A 17,761-nucleotide genomic window follows, 5' to 3' on the forward strand; every position below is an offset into this window, starting at 1 on the left:
TGAGATCTGTGGCTAACAGTGAGGATGTGTGTGTCTTTAGCCGGCACCACTGTTTCACATGCAGCTGTGTGGGGCTTGATATCTATATATACATTTATATACATGAATCCTATATAACTTTAAAGAAAAGTCTAGCCATAATCTTTGCTGTAATTCCTAAAATACAGTGTTTGACAGTGGGTAAAATATCCTCAGCTTGCGGAGCACTGTCAGGTCTGTCACATTGGACTGGGCACTTTGGTCTGCACAAGGTTAGAAGCACAAGAATGCACAAGCACACACACACACACACAAACTGGCACAGAGGAATGTGTTGGGGACAGGAAGCTGTCGCCTCTGATGGGGCTGCCTCATTGTTCTCCAAGCACGCTACAGCTATTTCAGGAGTGTGTGTGTGTGTGTGTGTAAGTGTGTGATGGAGGTCCTATACCAGATTTATACTCCTGAATTGAACTTAACAGACCTTAAATTTGTCCAAACACCCGTCCACAAACCCTTTAAATGAACAGGGGGGGGGGCAGTGAGTGGCTAAATGGGACAGTTTGTATGTTGTTCTCATGTCTGGCTGTGTCTCTCTCTGTCAGGATAGCAGAGTACCACCCCACAATGTCTGCCATCTTCACTGGGTCACTTCTCTCCACTCTAGCTCCACTTTGTGATCTCAGTAGTCTGATAGGATGGCTGTGGTTTTTTTTTCTTTCTTTCTTTCTTTTCATCTAAATCTTGCCTAGTGCAGCTTTTAAGCTTTGACACTTGCATAATTCAGTATCCTCTGCGATGCAGGCTCAGCCCCACCTAGCAGAATTTTGGAGTCAGCGGGATGAAATGTGCCTACTGTCCAGCCCACAAACATTTAGCTTTGATAGGAAACACTTGTGAATGTGCGTGTGCTTTTACCCGTTCATTCCTTTGTCTCAATGTCAAGATGACCGTAGGACCAAATCAAATACAGCCTTACTCCCAGTGCATGCAGCCTGTGTGTGGTGCTCGCTGACAGTGTATTGATGTCAGTGCCTGGGTCTGTTTTCACCAGGTTGTGTGTATATTTAGTCTCAAAGTGTCAGCATTTATAAATAACCTGCAGACTTGAAGCTGCTGCTGCTGCTGCTGCTGGAGGAAAGATTGCTCTTAAAGCATCTCACAGTGCAAGTTAAAGCAACATTATGCAACTATTTTATCTTAAAATAGCAGCTACAGGATCATTTTGATGGTAACACTGACTTGGAACAGGGAGAGTGGTGCCTCAAACAGCTGTTCTTGCACTGTGTAACTTGGGTTTAGCAGCTTTGATTTCCTGTAAGAAGCGTGTTACAGGAAGCTAGCTGGGTATTCTCTGTGTGGACATCATGACAGAGGCAAAGAGACCAGCTCAGTGGTGTAGAGGTCAGTGGAAAAATCTGCTTTCTACCTGCCCTGTCTGTCTCCTAACTGGCCCCCTCTGTGTGCCGACCGTCACTTTTAAGAAGCAAAGGACGCAGCAGAGTGTTTATTAGAGAATACACTGGATGATGCTGTTGAACAGTCAGTGCTGGAGAGGCTTTTGTGTCGGGTCTGAATAAAAAGTATATTTTCTCTGTAGCTGAGAGATGAATAACTCCTAGAAAAGACTGGAATATGGAAGTGAGTGGTGAAATGCAGTTGTAGAAGGGGGCAGACGATGAGGTGGCTGACCAGAGCAATCAAAGCGAGGGATTAAGGACAGCCTTCATGTCAGCTCCACTGATTATAGTGTAATCTCACAGGTCACCCAAAAACACTGGGGAGTGGGACACTGGTGAGGCTGAATTATACGGATAAGGTGTGTATAGAGAAAGGCTGCAACTGTGTCCACAGAGATGTGGTTTAATGTGTGTAGTTTGACCATCTTCGCTATCAAAACTGCTGGTTAATAGCACTAAAGTGGGGTTTGGAGTCAGTTGCGGAGGCAGCTGCTGTGGAATGGTGTCGGCTTACAAGCTAGGTATTTGTCAGACTTTTTAAGGTTGAGTGCATCCAGTTTGATGTCCAACCACAGTCCCCCCCTCCCCCCACCTCTGTGGGTCCTGTTCTGGGACTGGACTCGCTGGCCCAATTAATGCCAGTGTTGTGTTTTCCGTTTATTTTGCTTCCTGCAAGTCTGTTTCATCAGGTGATGTATTATTGGTCTGTTTTGGGCTGAGAAGTTCCTATCATTAATTTCATTGTCTCTTCTAACCAGACACATTCCTTCCTTTCATCATGCAGTGGCTGTAATGTAATTAAATTTAAAGACTTCTGCAATGTTATTGCATTAGGAATATCTATCTCTTGTGTTGTGTCGTGCTAATGTGGAACAGAAATGTATTTGTCCGGTGTAGTAATACATGTCAAACTGATTTTAGGCTAAAAAGTATTTATTGTGTTGATTAATTTAGTGTTAATTCTATATAGAAATTGAAATAATCCAATGTTTCTGCCTTAAAAAAAAAAATTACATGACATAAAATTAATATTCATATCCAGCAGGAACCAGAGTCTAATGTATGCAAGCTGTGCTAACTCGTGTCCAGCTGCTGAGGGGAAAGCTTGTTATTTCTCTCAGTGAATCAGCCATTTTTGGAACCGGCATCATGGGAAATGTAGGAACCAGCATTTTTTTTTTTTTTCAGAAGGCACGTTTCTTTGTTTACGACTTGTACCGTAAATTCCAGACTATTGAGCGCAACTGAATATAAGCCGCACCCACTAAATTTAAAAAGAAAAAAAAATATAGGCCGCACTTGTCTATAAGCCGCAGGTGTCTACGTTGTAACACCGAAAAGATTTTTTAAAATTTTAATTAAATAAATGCTTTTTTTCCAAACAGTGCCTGTAACACAGCAGTAACATGGCAGTAACACGGCTGGTTACAAAAATAAAAAATACCAGAAAAGTCATTGATGCTATCTTCCTCTCACTCCTGCGCAGTAAAACCACAGAGGTCGTCTTCTTCAGTGTCAGAATTGAACGAATTACTTTCGTCACACACTGTCTCAGTCTCTCTTTCATTGTTTCCATTGCTCTCTCTCGTTAGCCTTTAAAAACCTATAAATTAGCCGCAGGGTTCAAAGCGTGTGAAAGAAGTTGCGGCTTATCCGGAAATTACGGTAAATAAGATTACAAAGTAATTTGGTTTTTTTTTTTTTTGTCAGATTAAAAAAAAAAAAAAGGTGACAGGTGTGTAGGAGGACAGCTCAGAGAAGTCAATTTATTATGCTGCATTTTGCTCCAGTGACCTTCTTCTGCCACTCCAGTTGCCAGGCAACAACAGGTATGTGTTGACAAATGGAACAGAAGCAGTCCTGAAGAAGAAGAAGAAGAAAGACAGGAACCAGGTGGCCTGGTGTAATTCACATAATTTAATACAAGTTAGGGTAATTACCTCGGAGGGAAGCCAAACATGCATCGAGTAAATATTCAGTGACAGTGTGGAGCCCGAGAATATCGTAGACAGTCCAGAGAAATGTTGGAGACGGTGTTTCTCTCTGTACCTGTGTGGAAGCACAGCTTTGGCCCCGGATGATGGAAACACCTCATTTACGTTTTTTAATTCACACAGAAATCGGCTGAGGTGAAATGTGTTGGGACAGCTGGGTGGAAACAGAGCTGCGGAGTGAGTCGGCAGCCGGGGGCTCCAGCTGCAGATTGAAGCCTTGTGGTAATGCATTGGATTAGAGAAGATATTCTGTCAACAGCAAATCCCCCCCCCCCCCCCCCCCCCCCCCATTCTCTGTTTTAATCCCGCTGCTGGATCAAGGACACTTACCTCCTGAGAGCTTTAGGTTTGTGTGTGTGTGTGTGTGTGCGTGCATTTATGATTGGTTTTACAGAGACAAGAGATGGCATCGGTGTGTGTGTGTGTGTGTGAGACTGTCAGGGTGGAGTGTCTTAGACTTTTCAGATTGTTGTTTGAGGAGACTTGTTGTTGCGTGTGTGAGAATGTTAGTACAAAGCATCCAGATGTTCATCACAATTTGAAGAGTTTGAAAGTGTGTGTGTGTGGCAGCTGTTTGGGCACAAGTGACTCAAAGCTCCATGCTCAGCGCTAACCTCTACCCTGAGCTGTTCCTAAAACTGTAAATGTAATTGTAAAATCTGTTGGATAAAATCGTGCAGACACAGGTCAGCAGCTTCAGCTAATGTTCACATCCAACATCAGTAACAGGGGCAGAATGGGATCTGTTTGACTTTGTCCGTGGCAGGATTGCTGGTGCCAGACGTCCAGATTTGAGTGTTTGTGAAACTGCTGATCTCCTGAGAGTTTCACACATAACAGTCTCTAGAGTTTAACTCAGAACAGAGCTCTCTCTTCCTCTCGCTCCACATCAGCAGCAGCAGCAGCAGCATTGCACAGCTAATTCAGAGGCCTCTGGGGACGGTGTGCCTGAGCGTGAGAGCGCATCCATTCAGTCTCACAGCGGCAAGAGGGATGGAGCGAGGGAGGAGGAGAGGAAGGAAAGGGGAGCAGCAGCTGATAGATGTGACTGGTGCGGAAGGTGGGGCAAGGTTTGGCGTAATTGCCTCTCGTCATGGCAACCGGAGTGCGTACGTACGCGCAAGAGAGCAGTTGATAGTTTGAACGAAAGTGAGAAAATGAAATGGTTTTATTTCTGTCCATTCAGTAAGTGGCATTGAACCTGTGAACCTCTAAAAGAGCTGCTGGTGGAAACATCTTTCCAAAGCCATTGTGTGACTTTCATAGAGGCCTGTGTTTGTGTTGTAGAGTCTTTGAATTCATTTTGTAGCTTCAGCAGATTGTTCTGTAAATGCGATGCTGTGATATCATCATAAAGTTTATATTCATAAATTTAATGGTCTGCCTGTTGGGGAAACAGCTCCTTCACTCTGCCGCCAAAGGTTATAGATGAGAAGATGCGTAGCTCAGCATAAATGCTGGAGGCAGGAGGCAGGGTGGAACTGCTCGTCCGGCTGTGTCCGAAGCTGAAAAACACCCCCAGCCAGCACCTTAAAAAACTCAAATGTGGACATGACATGTTGTGCTTTCATGGGCAGTGACTTCCTGTAACAGATCCAAAACAAATTTGGCGTGAAATGTGGAAAAACTCCTCCACTAACTAAGTTCCACGGTGTAATTTCCTTTCAGAGGTTCTGTGTGTTGTGTTTTTGTGTGGAGTAAACAAAGATATATGTGAATTGTCTAATACATATTAAATATCACAACAAGATACTGAACATTATTGCTCTTCTTCTCCCCCTTGTCTTCCTCTTCCCCTTCTCACCTCACCTATATTCTCTCTCTCTCTCTCTCTCTCTCTCACTCACTCTTTCTTCCTGTCTCGCTCTCCTGTAGGTCTCCAACCTTCCTCCACCCCTGTCCTCCCTGTGGATTGTAGGACCGCCCTGTCATCCCCCCCCCCCCCTCCACCCTGGACAGACAAGCGATTCCCGCCTCGCCTTTCATCCCTCCTTCTTCGACCCCTCCCTGCCCACATCCCACCTCCATCTCTCTCCCTTCTTCATCATGGATGCCCGCGTGATTTACGAAGCACTGTAGCGCCCACAAGCAAGGCCTCCCTCTGCTGATGACGCTCAGGAGCGTGTCAGAATGGACAGCTGCTGCAGGGTATTTAACAGGGATAAATGACAAACATTTGCAGTGGAAGCGTGATAGAAATGACTGATCAGATAATCAAAACAATCAGAACTGCCTCAGAACAGTTTGAGTGATGAGTAGTGCGGCCTGGGAACACTGGAGTGCCTTCTCCCTAGACCAGCGCCAGCCAGGCCAGAGAAATGTGCTGAGAGGAAGCTGAGGTCCAGGCTGTTGAGTCATCTGGGATTTTTAAAGTGAAGGTGTCTGGGACAGTGCACCGCTCTCACCATCACTCCATTCTGCCATCTGTATCTCCATCCCTCAGTCATTTTTTTTTTTTTTTTTAGTCAGGTGATGGCACTTTTAATCTGAAAGGCCAGACTTCCTTCCCCTCTCCGTCTCTGTTTTCTTTCTCTGGGGCACCCACCCGGCTTCCACCATTCGCCCCTCCCTTGCAACAGCCGTCCTCCCCCCTCGCTCCCCGCCCCCAGTCCTCCTCCCCCTCTCCCTCCACCGTCTCTGCCCCTTCCTCCCCTCACCACTACCACCACCACCACCACCACCACCATCCTCACCTTCAGCCACACTCCCTGCATCACCACCACCAGCTCTCCTCCTCTGCGGTAGCCATGGCGACGGCCGCCACCGCCTCCTCCTCCTCTGCCTCCCCGTCGTCCTCGCCGTCGGCTAACAGCAGCGCCCGGGAGCACCTGCTGTCGGTGCGTCGGCGCACCCCGCACGCCCGGCCGTACACAATCGGGCCCGACAACCTCTGCAGCTTGTCGGTGCAGGGTGCAGTCGGGGGCTCCACCTCTGGATCCTCCTCCTCCCCCATGTCGTCAGGGGTCCAGCCAGAAGCAGCGGGTCTGGGACTCCAGCGGGCCAATAGTGACACAGACCTGGTGACCTCAGACAGCCGCTCATCGCTCACGGCGTCTACATACCAGCTGACCCTAGGCCACGGGCACCTGGTCATTTCGTGGGACATCAAGGAGGAAGTGGATGCCACTGACTGGATCGGACTGTACCACATCGGTGAGCAAACCCACAATCATCTCTCCCCACTGAAGTGCAGCTAGAAAATCTGAGTTGGTCTACACTCAATAAACCATAATAACAAAGTGCAAACATGTTTTAGATGTTACAGTTTCTTAAAAATCAAAAAGTGAAATCTTTCACTTATGAAACTATACTGAAACTAAACGTCCTGTGCTGTGTCTGAGTCTGTGATTGGACGGCCACTGTTAGCGGCTGGTACTTGCATGTTAACATGAACAAATTAATTAACGTAATTCTCTTAGCCGTAAGTTGACCAAACACACACTGAACTTTAATTTTACCGTCTCTGAGGTTTGATGTTCTGGAGTGAAGATGTAACATTTCTACTGTGCCATGGCTCCTCAGACAAAAACCTGCTTTTTCAGACCATACATTTTAATGTAGCATCCATTGGTATTCCTGTATGTCTTATTATACTATGGCTGTTTTTATATTTTTTTATGCGTTACTATACTGTGACCATTTTTATCAGGCTTCGACTGTTTTTATACATTTTGATGCCTTACCATAGTATGACTGTTTTTATGACATTTTGATGCCTTACTATAGTATGACTGTTTTTATGGCATTTTGATGCCTTACTATAATATGACTGTTTTTATGACATTTTGATGCCTTACTATAGTATGACTGTTTTTATGACATTTTGATGCCTTACTATAGTATGACTGTTTTTATGGTATTTTGATGCCTTACTATAGTATGACTGTTTTTATGACATTTTGATGCCTTACTATAGTATGACTGTTTTTATGGCATTTTGATGCCTTACTATAGTATGACTGTTTTTATGACATTTTGATGCCTTACTATAATATGACTGTTTTTATGGCATTTTGATGCCTTACTATAGTATGACTGTTTTTATACATTTTGATGCCTTACTATAGTATGACTGTTTTTATGACATTTTGATGCCTTACTATAATATGGCTGTTTTTATGACATTTTGATGCCTTACTATAGTATGACTGTTTTTATGACATTTTGATGCCTTACTATAATATGACTGTTTTTATGGCATTTTGATGCCTTACTATAGTATGACTGTTTTTATACATTTTGATGCCTTACTATAATATGACTGTTTTTATGGTATTTTGATGCCTTACTATAGTATGACTGTTTTTATGACATTTTGATGCCTTACTATAATATGACTGTTTTTATGATATTTTGATGCCTTACTATAGTATGACTGTTTTTATGGTATTTTGATGCCTTACTATAGTATGACTGTTTTTATGACATTTTGATGCCTTACTATAATATGACTGTTTTTATGACATTTTGATGCCTTACTATAGTATGACTGTTTTTATGACATTTTGATGCCTTACTATAATATGACTGTTTTTATGATATTTTGATGCCTTACTATAGTATGACTGTTTTTATGGTATTTTGATGCCTTACTATAGTATGACTGTTTTTATGACATTTTGATGCCTTACTATAATATGACTGTTTTTATGACATTTTGATGCCTTACTATAATATGACTGTTTTTATGACATTTTGATGCCTTACTATAGTATGACTGTTTTTATACATTTTGATGCCTTACTATAATATGACTGTTTTTATGACATTTTGATGCCTTACTATAGTATGACTGTTTTTATGACATTTTGATGCCTTACTATAGTATGACTGTTTTTATGACATTTTGATGCCTTACTATAATATGACTGTTTTTATGATATTTTGATGCCTTACTATAGTATGACTGTTTTTATACATTTTGATGCCTTACTATAGTATGACTGTTTTTATGACATTTTGATGCCTTACTATAGTATGACTGTTTTTATGACATTTTGATGCCTTACTATAATATGACTGTTTTTATGACATTTTGATGCCTTACTATAGTATGACTGTTTTTATGATATTTTGATGCCTTACTATAGTATGACTGTTTTTATGATATTTTGATGCCTTACTATAGTATGACTGTTTTTATGACATTTTGATGCCTTACTATAGTATGACTGTTTTTATGGCATTTTGATGCCTTACTATAGTATGACTGTTTTTACCAGGTTTTGATGCCTTACTATAATATGACTGTTTTTATGACATTTTGATGCCTAACTCATCATTATCATTCTTCCTGTCTGGTGCCTGTCTCTCACCTCCATGTGTTCTCTTCCTCTATCCATCTCCCTGTCCTTCCACACACCTATGCTCCTTTTTTTTTTTTTTTACTGGTGTAATGAGAATTGCTGTAGGTTAGTAATCTGATATCTGTATTGAAGAGGTTGTGACTTGTAACTCATCTCCTCAAGGTTAGAGCATTACATCAGCCCTTCTGCTGCTACATTAACTGGCTAATGGATTGTGTGTGTGTGTGTGTGTGTGTGTGTCTGCATGCTCGCAAGAAAAGGATGGTGAGAGAAAGGAAGTAAGTTAAAAAAGAAAAGTGATGCTGATGCAGCATGTCATTACATGTCTCATAATCTCTCTCTCTCTCTCTCTCTCTCTCTCTCTCTCTCTCTCACACACACACACACGCACACACGCACACACACACACACACACACACACACACACACTACTGTTTCACTTCTTAAAAAAGCAGAGGATATTTTCTTTGGCTCCTCCATTTCCTGTCCAGTATCTAAAATGAATAAGGCATAAATCATTTAATGCGGTTTATTCCAAGTTAATATCTTAAAGAGGAGAGCAGTGCCACTCAGCCTGTGCCATGTCTTGTGTGTCTCTAGAGGAGCCTTTGAAAGTCTGAGAAATGTTATATGTTTGTTACTCTACCTTTATGATGATATCTACCTTATGATGCAGTAGCATGAGTTTAATGTGAACGCCTTGTCTGTGATACCAGCCTGTGTCTGCTGGGGCCTGGCGATGCCCTGTAGCTCTCAGACACAGGTGTGAAAGAGCAGCTTTCAGCAGCCACTGGAAAAAACATCCCATTTCACAGAAGCTAAGGTCATCTCAAACCACAGGTGACCAGTTTTATGTGTGTGTGTGAAAGAGGAGGAGTGCCTGTGCACAATCCTTTATCTGAGAGAGAGAGAGAAAGCTAGTGAAAGGCGATCTCTCCATCCCTCCGACCTCTCTGCAGCTTCTCAGCAGTATTGATCCAGGCGGTGGCGGTGGCGGGGGGGGGGGGGGGGGGGGGGGGGTTTCTGGGGTTTTTCTCCCCAGAGGTAAGCACTGCTTCCAGCCTGGCTGTTGGCCAATCTCCCCTGGAGCCTGCCTGAGCTCCATAAGCACACACCCTGTCTGGCCTCTGCGTGCACACGGGTTCCTCTATGCGTGTGACACCTCTCACACTGTACTGTGTTTATGGGATCTGGATGATTACAGGGTGATCGGGTCAGACTTGTGTGTGTGTGTGTGTGTGTGTGTGTGTGAGGAATACCCATCCTGCTATCACAGACAAAGGCTCAGGGTTTATGGATGGTGACATGGTGTGACACAGGGCAAAGGCTGTAGTGTTTATGTGCTTGTGTGTGTGTGTGTGTGTGTGGTTGACGGACATCAGAATTGATCCATCAGGACACAAGCCATTTGTCATCCTTTACACAGGACGTACACATAAATGTTTGATGGCTCACCAGGCTCAGACAAGGATGTGGTTTATGACCTGAGGGTAGAGTTTCCCTGAGGTACCAGTAACCTCCATGGAGGTTTGTCAGTGCAGCATGCTCCCTTCGGTCACATATAAAATGATAACATCATGAATATGTGTTAGATGTGATGTTAGATGTGTTATTGAAAACAAAAGACAGAGGAAGAGACAAAGGGACAGCTTATAAATGCAAATGTTTGTTGTGTTTGTTAGATGAGACGTGTGTGGGCCAATGTCTGGGACTCCAAGAACCGTGGAGTGAACGGCACCCAGAGAGGACAGATTGTCTGGCGGCTGGAAGCGGGACCCTACTTCATGGAACGTGAGTGGACTTCACGGTCCCTGCATGTGTGTTAATTACATATGTGTGCTGTTAAAGGAGCGTTCCACTGATTTCACACAGCGGCTCCGCTCACTCCTCATCCCGCTCTCCGCTGTGGATGTGGAGGAGCTTTGTGAAGTCTGAGGAAATAACTCATAGTGATGGTCATGTGTCCATGTGTCCTCTCCACAGCGGAGACGAAGGTCTGCTTTAAATACTATCACGGTGTAAGTGGAGCATTAAGAGCAACAACACCTTGTATCACCGTCAAGAACCCTGGAGTGCCGGTATGTACATCTGTGTGTGTGTGTGTGTCTGTGATAGTACAAACTTTGTTTGAGGAAACTTAGGCCCGTCCTCACACCTTCAGAAGCTGTTTGAGGATTAAGACTAATTGTCCTCTGTCCTGAATTCTATTTATTTCTTAATCAGAATCAGCTTTATTCGCCACGTACGCATACACATTGTCCCTCTAGTGACAAGGTAAAAAAACAAGGTAACAAATCTTTACACAATATGTACAAATATACAATAAAGTGCAGATGAAACATGAAATGGTACCGGTCCAGTAGTGAGTAGTGCAATAAAAGGGTTATAAGATAAATAAAATAAATATGAAAATAAAATAAAATATGCAAGTTAGCTGTTACTATTCAGTAGGCTAACTGCTGTCTTGTCCTGGAGGAGTACAAAGTCCAGGATAGAGGGCAGGGGGACACCAATGATACGCTCAGCAGTCTTCACAGTGCGCTGCAGTCTGGGTCTTGTCCTGCTTAGTGGCAGCTCCGAACCACACAGTGATGGAGGCGCACAGGACAGACTCGATGACTGCTGTGTAGACCTGCAGCAGCAGCTCATGGGGGAGTCCGTATTTCGTCAAGAGCCGCAGGAGTACATCCTGCTGGGCCTTCTTGAGGATGGAGCTGATGTTCTGCTCCCACTTCAGATCCTGTGAGATGATCGTGCTCTCCACAGTGGAGACGGGGCTGTTGAGGACTGTGGGGGGTGAGGGGGGGGGGGGGGGGGGGGCAGCTGCTTGTGCGTAAACAGCCCCACCTTTTTGCTTGAGGATAGAGGACTCAAGGCTCTGAGATGTTTGCGGCTGAGTTGCTTTGACAAGGAAGAATGTACAAAATTTAAAAAAAAATCCAGTTCTGCTGCTTCAGTTTTTGCTTCTCTTACCCTAAAACCCCATCAACCTCCAGACTTATTGGGGTGACCTATTTTTGTCTGAGCTTGAAGCTGAAAACAAATTCAGAGCTGGCAGTGATGGAGGGAGTGAACAGAGCGAGGTGGATGTCACTTTGCTCTCAGCAGCACAAACTGAGGTGAAGAGGACGTTTGCTCCCATTGAGTCAGTAAAATGAGGAGCACTTAGCTTTAATCCCAGCTCTTCAGCCACGATTCCTCTCCCTCTTGGATGTCACTCTTTTTTTTTTTTTTTTTTTTTTTTTTTTTTTTTTTTTTTTTGCTCTGGGTCTGAAATCGGTTAATTAAAAAAAAAAAACCGTATCACTTATGCTGCTCTCCTATTGGTTGTTTTCCCATCAGGTTGGTAGCGAAGGCCCAAGCGGATGACCAATCAGGGACTGAGCACTGCCGGAAACTCCGTCAGCTTCACCCTATCAGGTAAGAGGATGGATTGAGTGAAAGTATCCTGTGGGTACCGGTCCAAGTCAATGCATGTGAATGAGCTCATGAATGTGTGTTTTCCTCTCCAGACATCCGGGCGGTGGGCCTGAAGAAGGGCATGTTCTTCAACCCAGACCCTTACCTGAAGATGTCCATCCAGCCTGGAAGAGGAGTGGCCTCCCCAAGTTCACCCACCACGGCCAGGAGAGACGGTCCTCCATCATAGCTAACACCACCAACCCTGTGTGGCACGGGGAGGTCAGCACAAACACACACACACTGAAGTGCACAAGATGTCCTTTATTTTCTTATTAAACCGTGACCATCAATCATTAAGAAACCACATCATGAGTTTGTTTTGATCCCTGAATCGATTTGATGTCGCGTCACTTTAAGAAATGCTATATATATTGCAACCTCCAGGTAATGTCCTAAAATAAAACTGTAATTTCTCCCTCTTGTCCTCTGGAAGAAGTACACCTTTGTGGCTCTGATGACTGACGTGTTGGAGATCGAAGTGAAAGATAAGTTCGCCAAGAGCCGACCGATTATCAAGCGCTTTCTGGGTCAGCTGATCATCCCTGTGCAGAGACTTCTGGAGCGGCCCACAGCTGAGTAAGTCCCTTCCAAAGGGGCTGACCACTGAAACTGAAGCTGTGTGTGTGCGAGTGAGGAGCACGGACATTTTGACCTTTAGCACTTCACTGCAGTGACTCAGCATAGTTCATTCAATACCGCTCAATATTTCCCAATCAGCTCATTGTTCAGGCATTGATCCGATCTAACATCATGTACTCCAGTCAGTCGTGGTGTATAAGTGTGTTTCCCATAGTTCATGGTGGTGGGAGGTGGGTCAGTCAGTCAGCACTGAATTCATAAATCAGGGTTCTCTCCACACTGTGCTCTGTACAGCGATCACCCAGCCAGCTACAGCCTGTGTCGCCGTCTCCCCACGGACCACGTGAGCGGGCAGCTTCAGTTCAGAGTGGACATCACCTCCAACGGACATGAAGGTGTGTGTGTCTGTTTTTTGTACTTTTTTGGGGGGGGAGTCAAACTTTAATGAGAAAAGCCAAACAAAAACAAAAATAATAGTCATACGATTCCTTTAAAAACAGTTTCTAATATCGTCTCCTTCTTGTCCCCGTTGTCCATCAGAAGCCTCCCCAGATGCAGTGGGAACCATCTTGGGCGGCACGGTGAACGGTGACCCCCGGCAGTCCCTCTGACGATGAAGACCTCCCTCACCCCTCCTCGTCCTCACGGGTCACGCACGGACCTTCCTCCGACAGGCTCTGACGAGGGCTCCCTGTTAGTCAACGGTACTTGTTACTACGTCGATGACAGCGTGTGGCGGGATCCCGGGCGGATGGACGAGGAGGATCTGCTTCCTGTGGCTCTGGGAGGCCACACCCACCGGCAGGTGTCACTCAATGACTATCTGGATACCATTGAGGCTCCCAGGAGCCCCGGGGACCAATCTCTGGCCGGGCCTTCTCCAAAACTGCGCTCCAGCTTTCCGACAGACACGCGGCTCAATGCCATGCTGCACATAGACTCAGATGAGGACGAGGAGACAGCGGACAGCACAGGGACCAATCACAGGAGACGAAGACACTGCAGAGCACAGACCTGGCCTTATCAAGGAGATTAGCTAGATCGGAGTCTCAGCAGAGGAGCGTGGGTTCACAAGGAGAGCCACAGAGACAGACTGAAGCTGGAGCCACTGTAGAGGCAGGTTCATCGTGCGGTGCTCAGCCAGTCACTGAGTCTGAGGGGGATGAAACTGGGGCCGCAGAGGGTGCAGCTGAAGTCCAGAACTCAGCAGAACATCAGCCACAGCTGGGACTGGAGAGGCTGCCGGTGCATCAGCTGAGGTGGCACATGTCAGTGGAGAAACCTCCACAGCCTCCTGCTCATCTCAGGCACCAGGGGCTGAGGGCAGCTGCAGCCGCTGACCCGGCAGAGTCTGTGAGGGACTGTATCTGTCAGGGGCAGAGCAGCAGGACCGGTACAAACCAAGAGGGACCCTGCAGTCCTCCACTTGGTCTACTTTCACCCATTCAGGTGAGCAGCTGGACGTCTAGCAATGATGATTCAAATGTACAGTTTTGCCATTAGACCCTCCACACTCATGTGTCCTCTTCTGTCACCAGGAGGTGGAGACAGGAAAAGAAGTGGCTCCAAAGGCAGAGGAGGAAGGGGCGGAGTCATCGAGCAGCGAGGCAAACGGCCGTTAGCAACAGTCGATCAAGGAGGAGGGGCTTCTGAAGCTGGTGAGACATTCATATAATAATAATAATTCTAATAATCGTGTCCCTTTTTTGAATAGTTATGAAATCTGCTTCACTGTTTTATCAGACACAGAGAGAGACCTGTCAACATACATGTGTTTTAATGACATATACTTATGTCAGTGTTAATGTATGAAAGATGTATAGGTGAGTGAGGTTCCAATACTTATAAGTTCCTTTATGAATGCAATGTTCAACACAAGTCAGGAAAAAAAAAAAGAGCAGCAGTTATTATATTTTACCTCACCTGAGCACACCCCTGTGCATTATCACTGAAACAGTAAAGGATTATTTTTAAGGTGAAATGCAGGGTATTGATCTTGTGTTATAATTAGAGCAACCAAACCAAACTGCTCCAGCTGAGAGCAGCTGAAAAGAATCACTGTGGAGAACAGCACAACATCTCTCCACAGATTTATGTAAGACAGATGTCATCCAGCCAGGAGGACACAGAAAATATTAGAATGACTAATGAAGGGTGGGTGCTGGTTCATAAATATGAACCTTTTTTTAATAGTTAGTCAAACTTCTGTTTTTCAAATTAAGTGGCTTCATTATTCTTTGGCTAAAAACAAAATTGTTTTGTAACTGTTGAACATTTTAGTGATGTTAACCCAGGCTGTGCTCGGCTTTGTTGTTTACTGAACCTGCAAAAAAAATAATAACTTTGTTCCATTACACATAAAAGTACCTTAAGTCGTTTGTGTTAATTACAGGAGCTCAAGCCAGTGGTGGGGACAGGCAGGAGGAGGAGGAGGAGGAGGAGGGAGGGAGGTATGGAGGAGGAGGCAGTCCATGCAGTCGTCCGGGAGCGTGGCCCAGAACCAGGAAGTGTGCAGGGCCAGAGAGAGTCAGAGTGGGACAGTGGGGGTGAGAGAGACAGGTGAGAGGCAGGCTGTAGATTTATTAGAAACTTTTTTTTATTTATTTTTCACTCACATGCTGACAGAGCTCTGTCTGGTGTCCCTGAGCAGCTGCTTGACTTCAGGTCTGTCTCTAATGCTTGGAAATTAGGTTAGTTAGGTGTTAATCATCAACTGTCACGGTAACACACACATATGTTTAATTGTCTGACGGTGGAATGTGCCACATGCAGGTGCCACAGCTCAGGTGAATGGCCACCACTCTGTTCGCTCCCTGCCATCCGTCCGTCACGACATCAGTCGATACCAGAGAGTGGGACGAGCCGCTGCCACCCAGTGAGTATCTGCTTTTGCTGCATTACCAGGTGAACTGCTGAAATACCAGGCCTCACCATTGTGTGTTTTTACTTTTGTCAATTGTGTGTGCGTGAAACAGACTGGGAGGCTCGTATCGACAGCCATGGTCGGATCTTCTACGTGGATCACGTGAACAGAACCACAACGTGGCAGCGTCCCACCGCTCCCCCTGCCCCGCAGACCCTGCAGAGGTCCAACTCCATACAACAGATGGAGCAGCTGAACCGCAGGTCAGAAAATGAACACACACAGACACACACACAGTAAAATATAACAATTTCTTTTTAAAAAGTAGCTGCATTTTCTGCTTTTCCCATTATTTGTTTATCTCAGTTGTCACTTTGGTGATTAACACACACATACACGTGCCTTACCAGGTATCAGAGTATCCGTAGGACGATAACCAATGACAGCAGACCAGAGGAGCAGCCAGCCAATGAGCTGCTGGCAGATGAGACTGACATGCACCCCTCCATACCAGGTAAGTCTGGTCCGTGTAACAAAACGTGTCCTTCAGCCTTGATTTGTGCAGTTATTCTGACATTGTGCGTGTGTGTATTGCAGAGCTGCGTAGGGACAACAGTGTGGCTCAGTCCAGTTCCAGGTCTCGCCTCACCCTGTTGCTTCAGTCTCCTAGTGCCAAGTTCCTCACTAGCCCTGACTTCTTCACTGTGCTTCATTCCAACCCGGTAACGACACTGGTTTCTTCCTTCACCACTCTCTCATAGGTCACACTGCTCAGCCTTTTATTCAAGCTGTCGACCACAGATGTATTCAAATTGTTAAGAGTCAGAAGGTTATTGAATGTAGACAGGTGGACAAAAGTGTCAATTTGCCTCTGTCTCTTGTTTCTCTCTCTCTCTCTCTCTCTCTCAGAGTGCCTACCGTATGTTTGCCACCAATACGTGTCTGAAGCATATGATCAGTAAGGTTCGCCGGGATGCTCACCATTTTGAGCGCTACCAGCACAACAGGGACCTAGTGGCCTTCCTCAACATGTTTGCCAACAAACAGCTGGAGCTGCCCAGAGGCTGGGAGATGAAGCACGACCACACCGGCAAGGTAGGCCAGATCAAAGTCTCATCATGTTCTAAAAATGTGAGCGGTTAAAGGGTGTTGTATTCACTAGAATGTTGTGTTTAGTAGCTAATGAATGTGTAGAGGAAGTAGACTTATGCAGACAGCATTTTTTTTCAGCATTCAACATTTAATTCTGTTATTTGTAACTTTCATATGCCAAAATGCAACTGTCTGTGTTGTTGTGTGCCCACAGCCTTTCTTTGTGGACCATAACTGCCGTGCCACCACCTTCATTGATCCCCGGCTGCCTCTCCAGAGCTCACGGCCCCCAAGTCTCCTGGCTCACCGTCAACACTTGACACGCCAACGCAGTCACAGCGCTGGGGAGGTCAGCCCACGACGCCTGGTAAGGGAATAAAGAAAAAAAAAAAAGATTAGGTGGCATTGAATGCACAAGATACCAAAACTGTCCTTTGAAACCAGAAAAATAAAATCTCCTCCTCCTCCTCCTCTCTCTGTAGGCAGGTGAAGACCCTCGTCACGTCGGCCCACCCATAGTGCCGCGGCCTTCCAGTACCTTCACCTCTAACAACAGGGGGCAGTGCCAAGACATTGTGCCAGTGGGTAAGTATATACATAAACGCACACCTGCTCGGAAATTATAACAAGTGACTAACAAGTTTGCATTTTCTCGTTTCCTAGCTTACAATGACAAGATTGTGGCATTTCTACGACAACCAAACATCTTTGAGATTCTGCAGGAGAGACAGCCTGACATCAGCCGGAACCATTCACTCAGGTACACAAATTAGCAATAATTTCTATGTGTAGCACTGATAGTGTGTGGTCACCTGCATCAGGCTCAGCTGAAAGTTGTTGTAACAACAGGGAGAAGGTGCAGCTGATCCGAACAGATGGAGCATCAGGATTGGCCAGGCTGTCTGGAGATGCGGACCTTGTCATGCTGCTAAGGTGAGACTACCTTCAGACTCAGGCTTCTTTATTTCATTCTTCCCCCACCCCACAGTGCCATTGTTTCTATTTCTGTCTCTGTCTCTCCCTCTC

At 45.3% G+C, this 17,761-nt stretch overlaps 1 protein-coding gene and 1 long non-coding RNA gene across 2 annotated transcripts in view; one reads left to right on the forward strand and one right to left on the reverse strand.

The window, feature by feature from the left end:
- Positions 1-5,635: 5,635 nt before the first annotated feature.
- hecw2b (HECT, C2 and WW domain containing E3 ubiquitin protein ligase 2b) overlaps positions 5,636-17,761 on the forward strand; it is a 20,815-nt gene continuing 8,689 nt past the window's right edge. The window contains 30 exon segments of the mRNA XM_041032073.1: positions 5,636-6,586; positions 10,422-10,435; positions 10,437-10,530; positions 10,723-10,829; positions 12,095-12,139; positions 12,141-12,159; positions 12,252-12,326; positions 12,329-12,420; positions 12,635-12,777; positions 13,075-13,175; positions 13,321-13,373; positions 13,375-13,446; positions 13,448-13,739; positions 13,742-13,987; positions 13,990-14,102; positions 14,104-14,229; positions 14,319-14,397; positions 14,400-14,438; positions 15,176-15,207; positions 15,210-15,339; positions 15,553-15,635; positions 15,637-15,655; positions 15,756-15,906; positions 16,054-16,157; positions 16,241-16,365; positions 16,553-16,738; positions 16,950-17,102; positions 17,218-17,320; positions 17,399-17,495; positions 17,585-17,668. Of these exon segments, the coding sequence (XP_040888007.1) occupies positions 6,181-6,586; positions 10,422-10,435; positions 10,437-10,530; positions 10,723-10,829; positions 12,095-12,139; positions 12,141-12,159; positions 12,252-12,326; positions 12,329-12,420; positions 12,635-12,777; positions 13,075-13,175; positions 13,321-13,373; positions 13,375-13,446; positions 13,448-13,739; positions 13,742-13,987; positions 13,990-14,102; positions 14,104-14,229; positions 14,319-14,397; positions 14,400-14,438; positions 15,176-15,207; positions 15,210-15,339; positions 15,553-15,635; positions 15,637-15,655; positions 15,756-15,906; positions 16,054-16,157; positions 16,241-16,365; positions 16,553-16,738; positions 16,950-17,102; positions 17,218-17,320; positions 17,399-17,495; positions 17,585-17,668 (3,383 nt within the window). The 5' untranslated portion in view covers positions 5,636-6,180.
- LOC121177751 overlaps positions 16,863-17,761 on the reverse strand; it is an 11,574-nt gene continuing 10,675 nt past the window's right edge. The window contains exon 7 of the long non-coding RNA XR_005893358.1: positions 16,863-17,099. This is a non-coding gene — a long non-coding RNA (uncharacterized LOC121177751). The remainder of the gene's footprint in view (positions 17,100-17,761) is intronic.

The sequence above is a fragment of the Toxotes jaculatrix genome, chromosome 24, assembly GCF_017976425.1.
Source record: "Toxotes jaculatrix isolate fToxJac2 chromosome 24, fToxJac2.pri, whole genome shotgun sequence".
Classification (NCBI taxonomy): Eukaryota; Metazoa; Chordata; class Actinopteri; family Toxotidae; genus Toxotes; species Toxotes jaculatrix.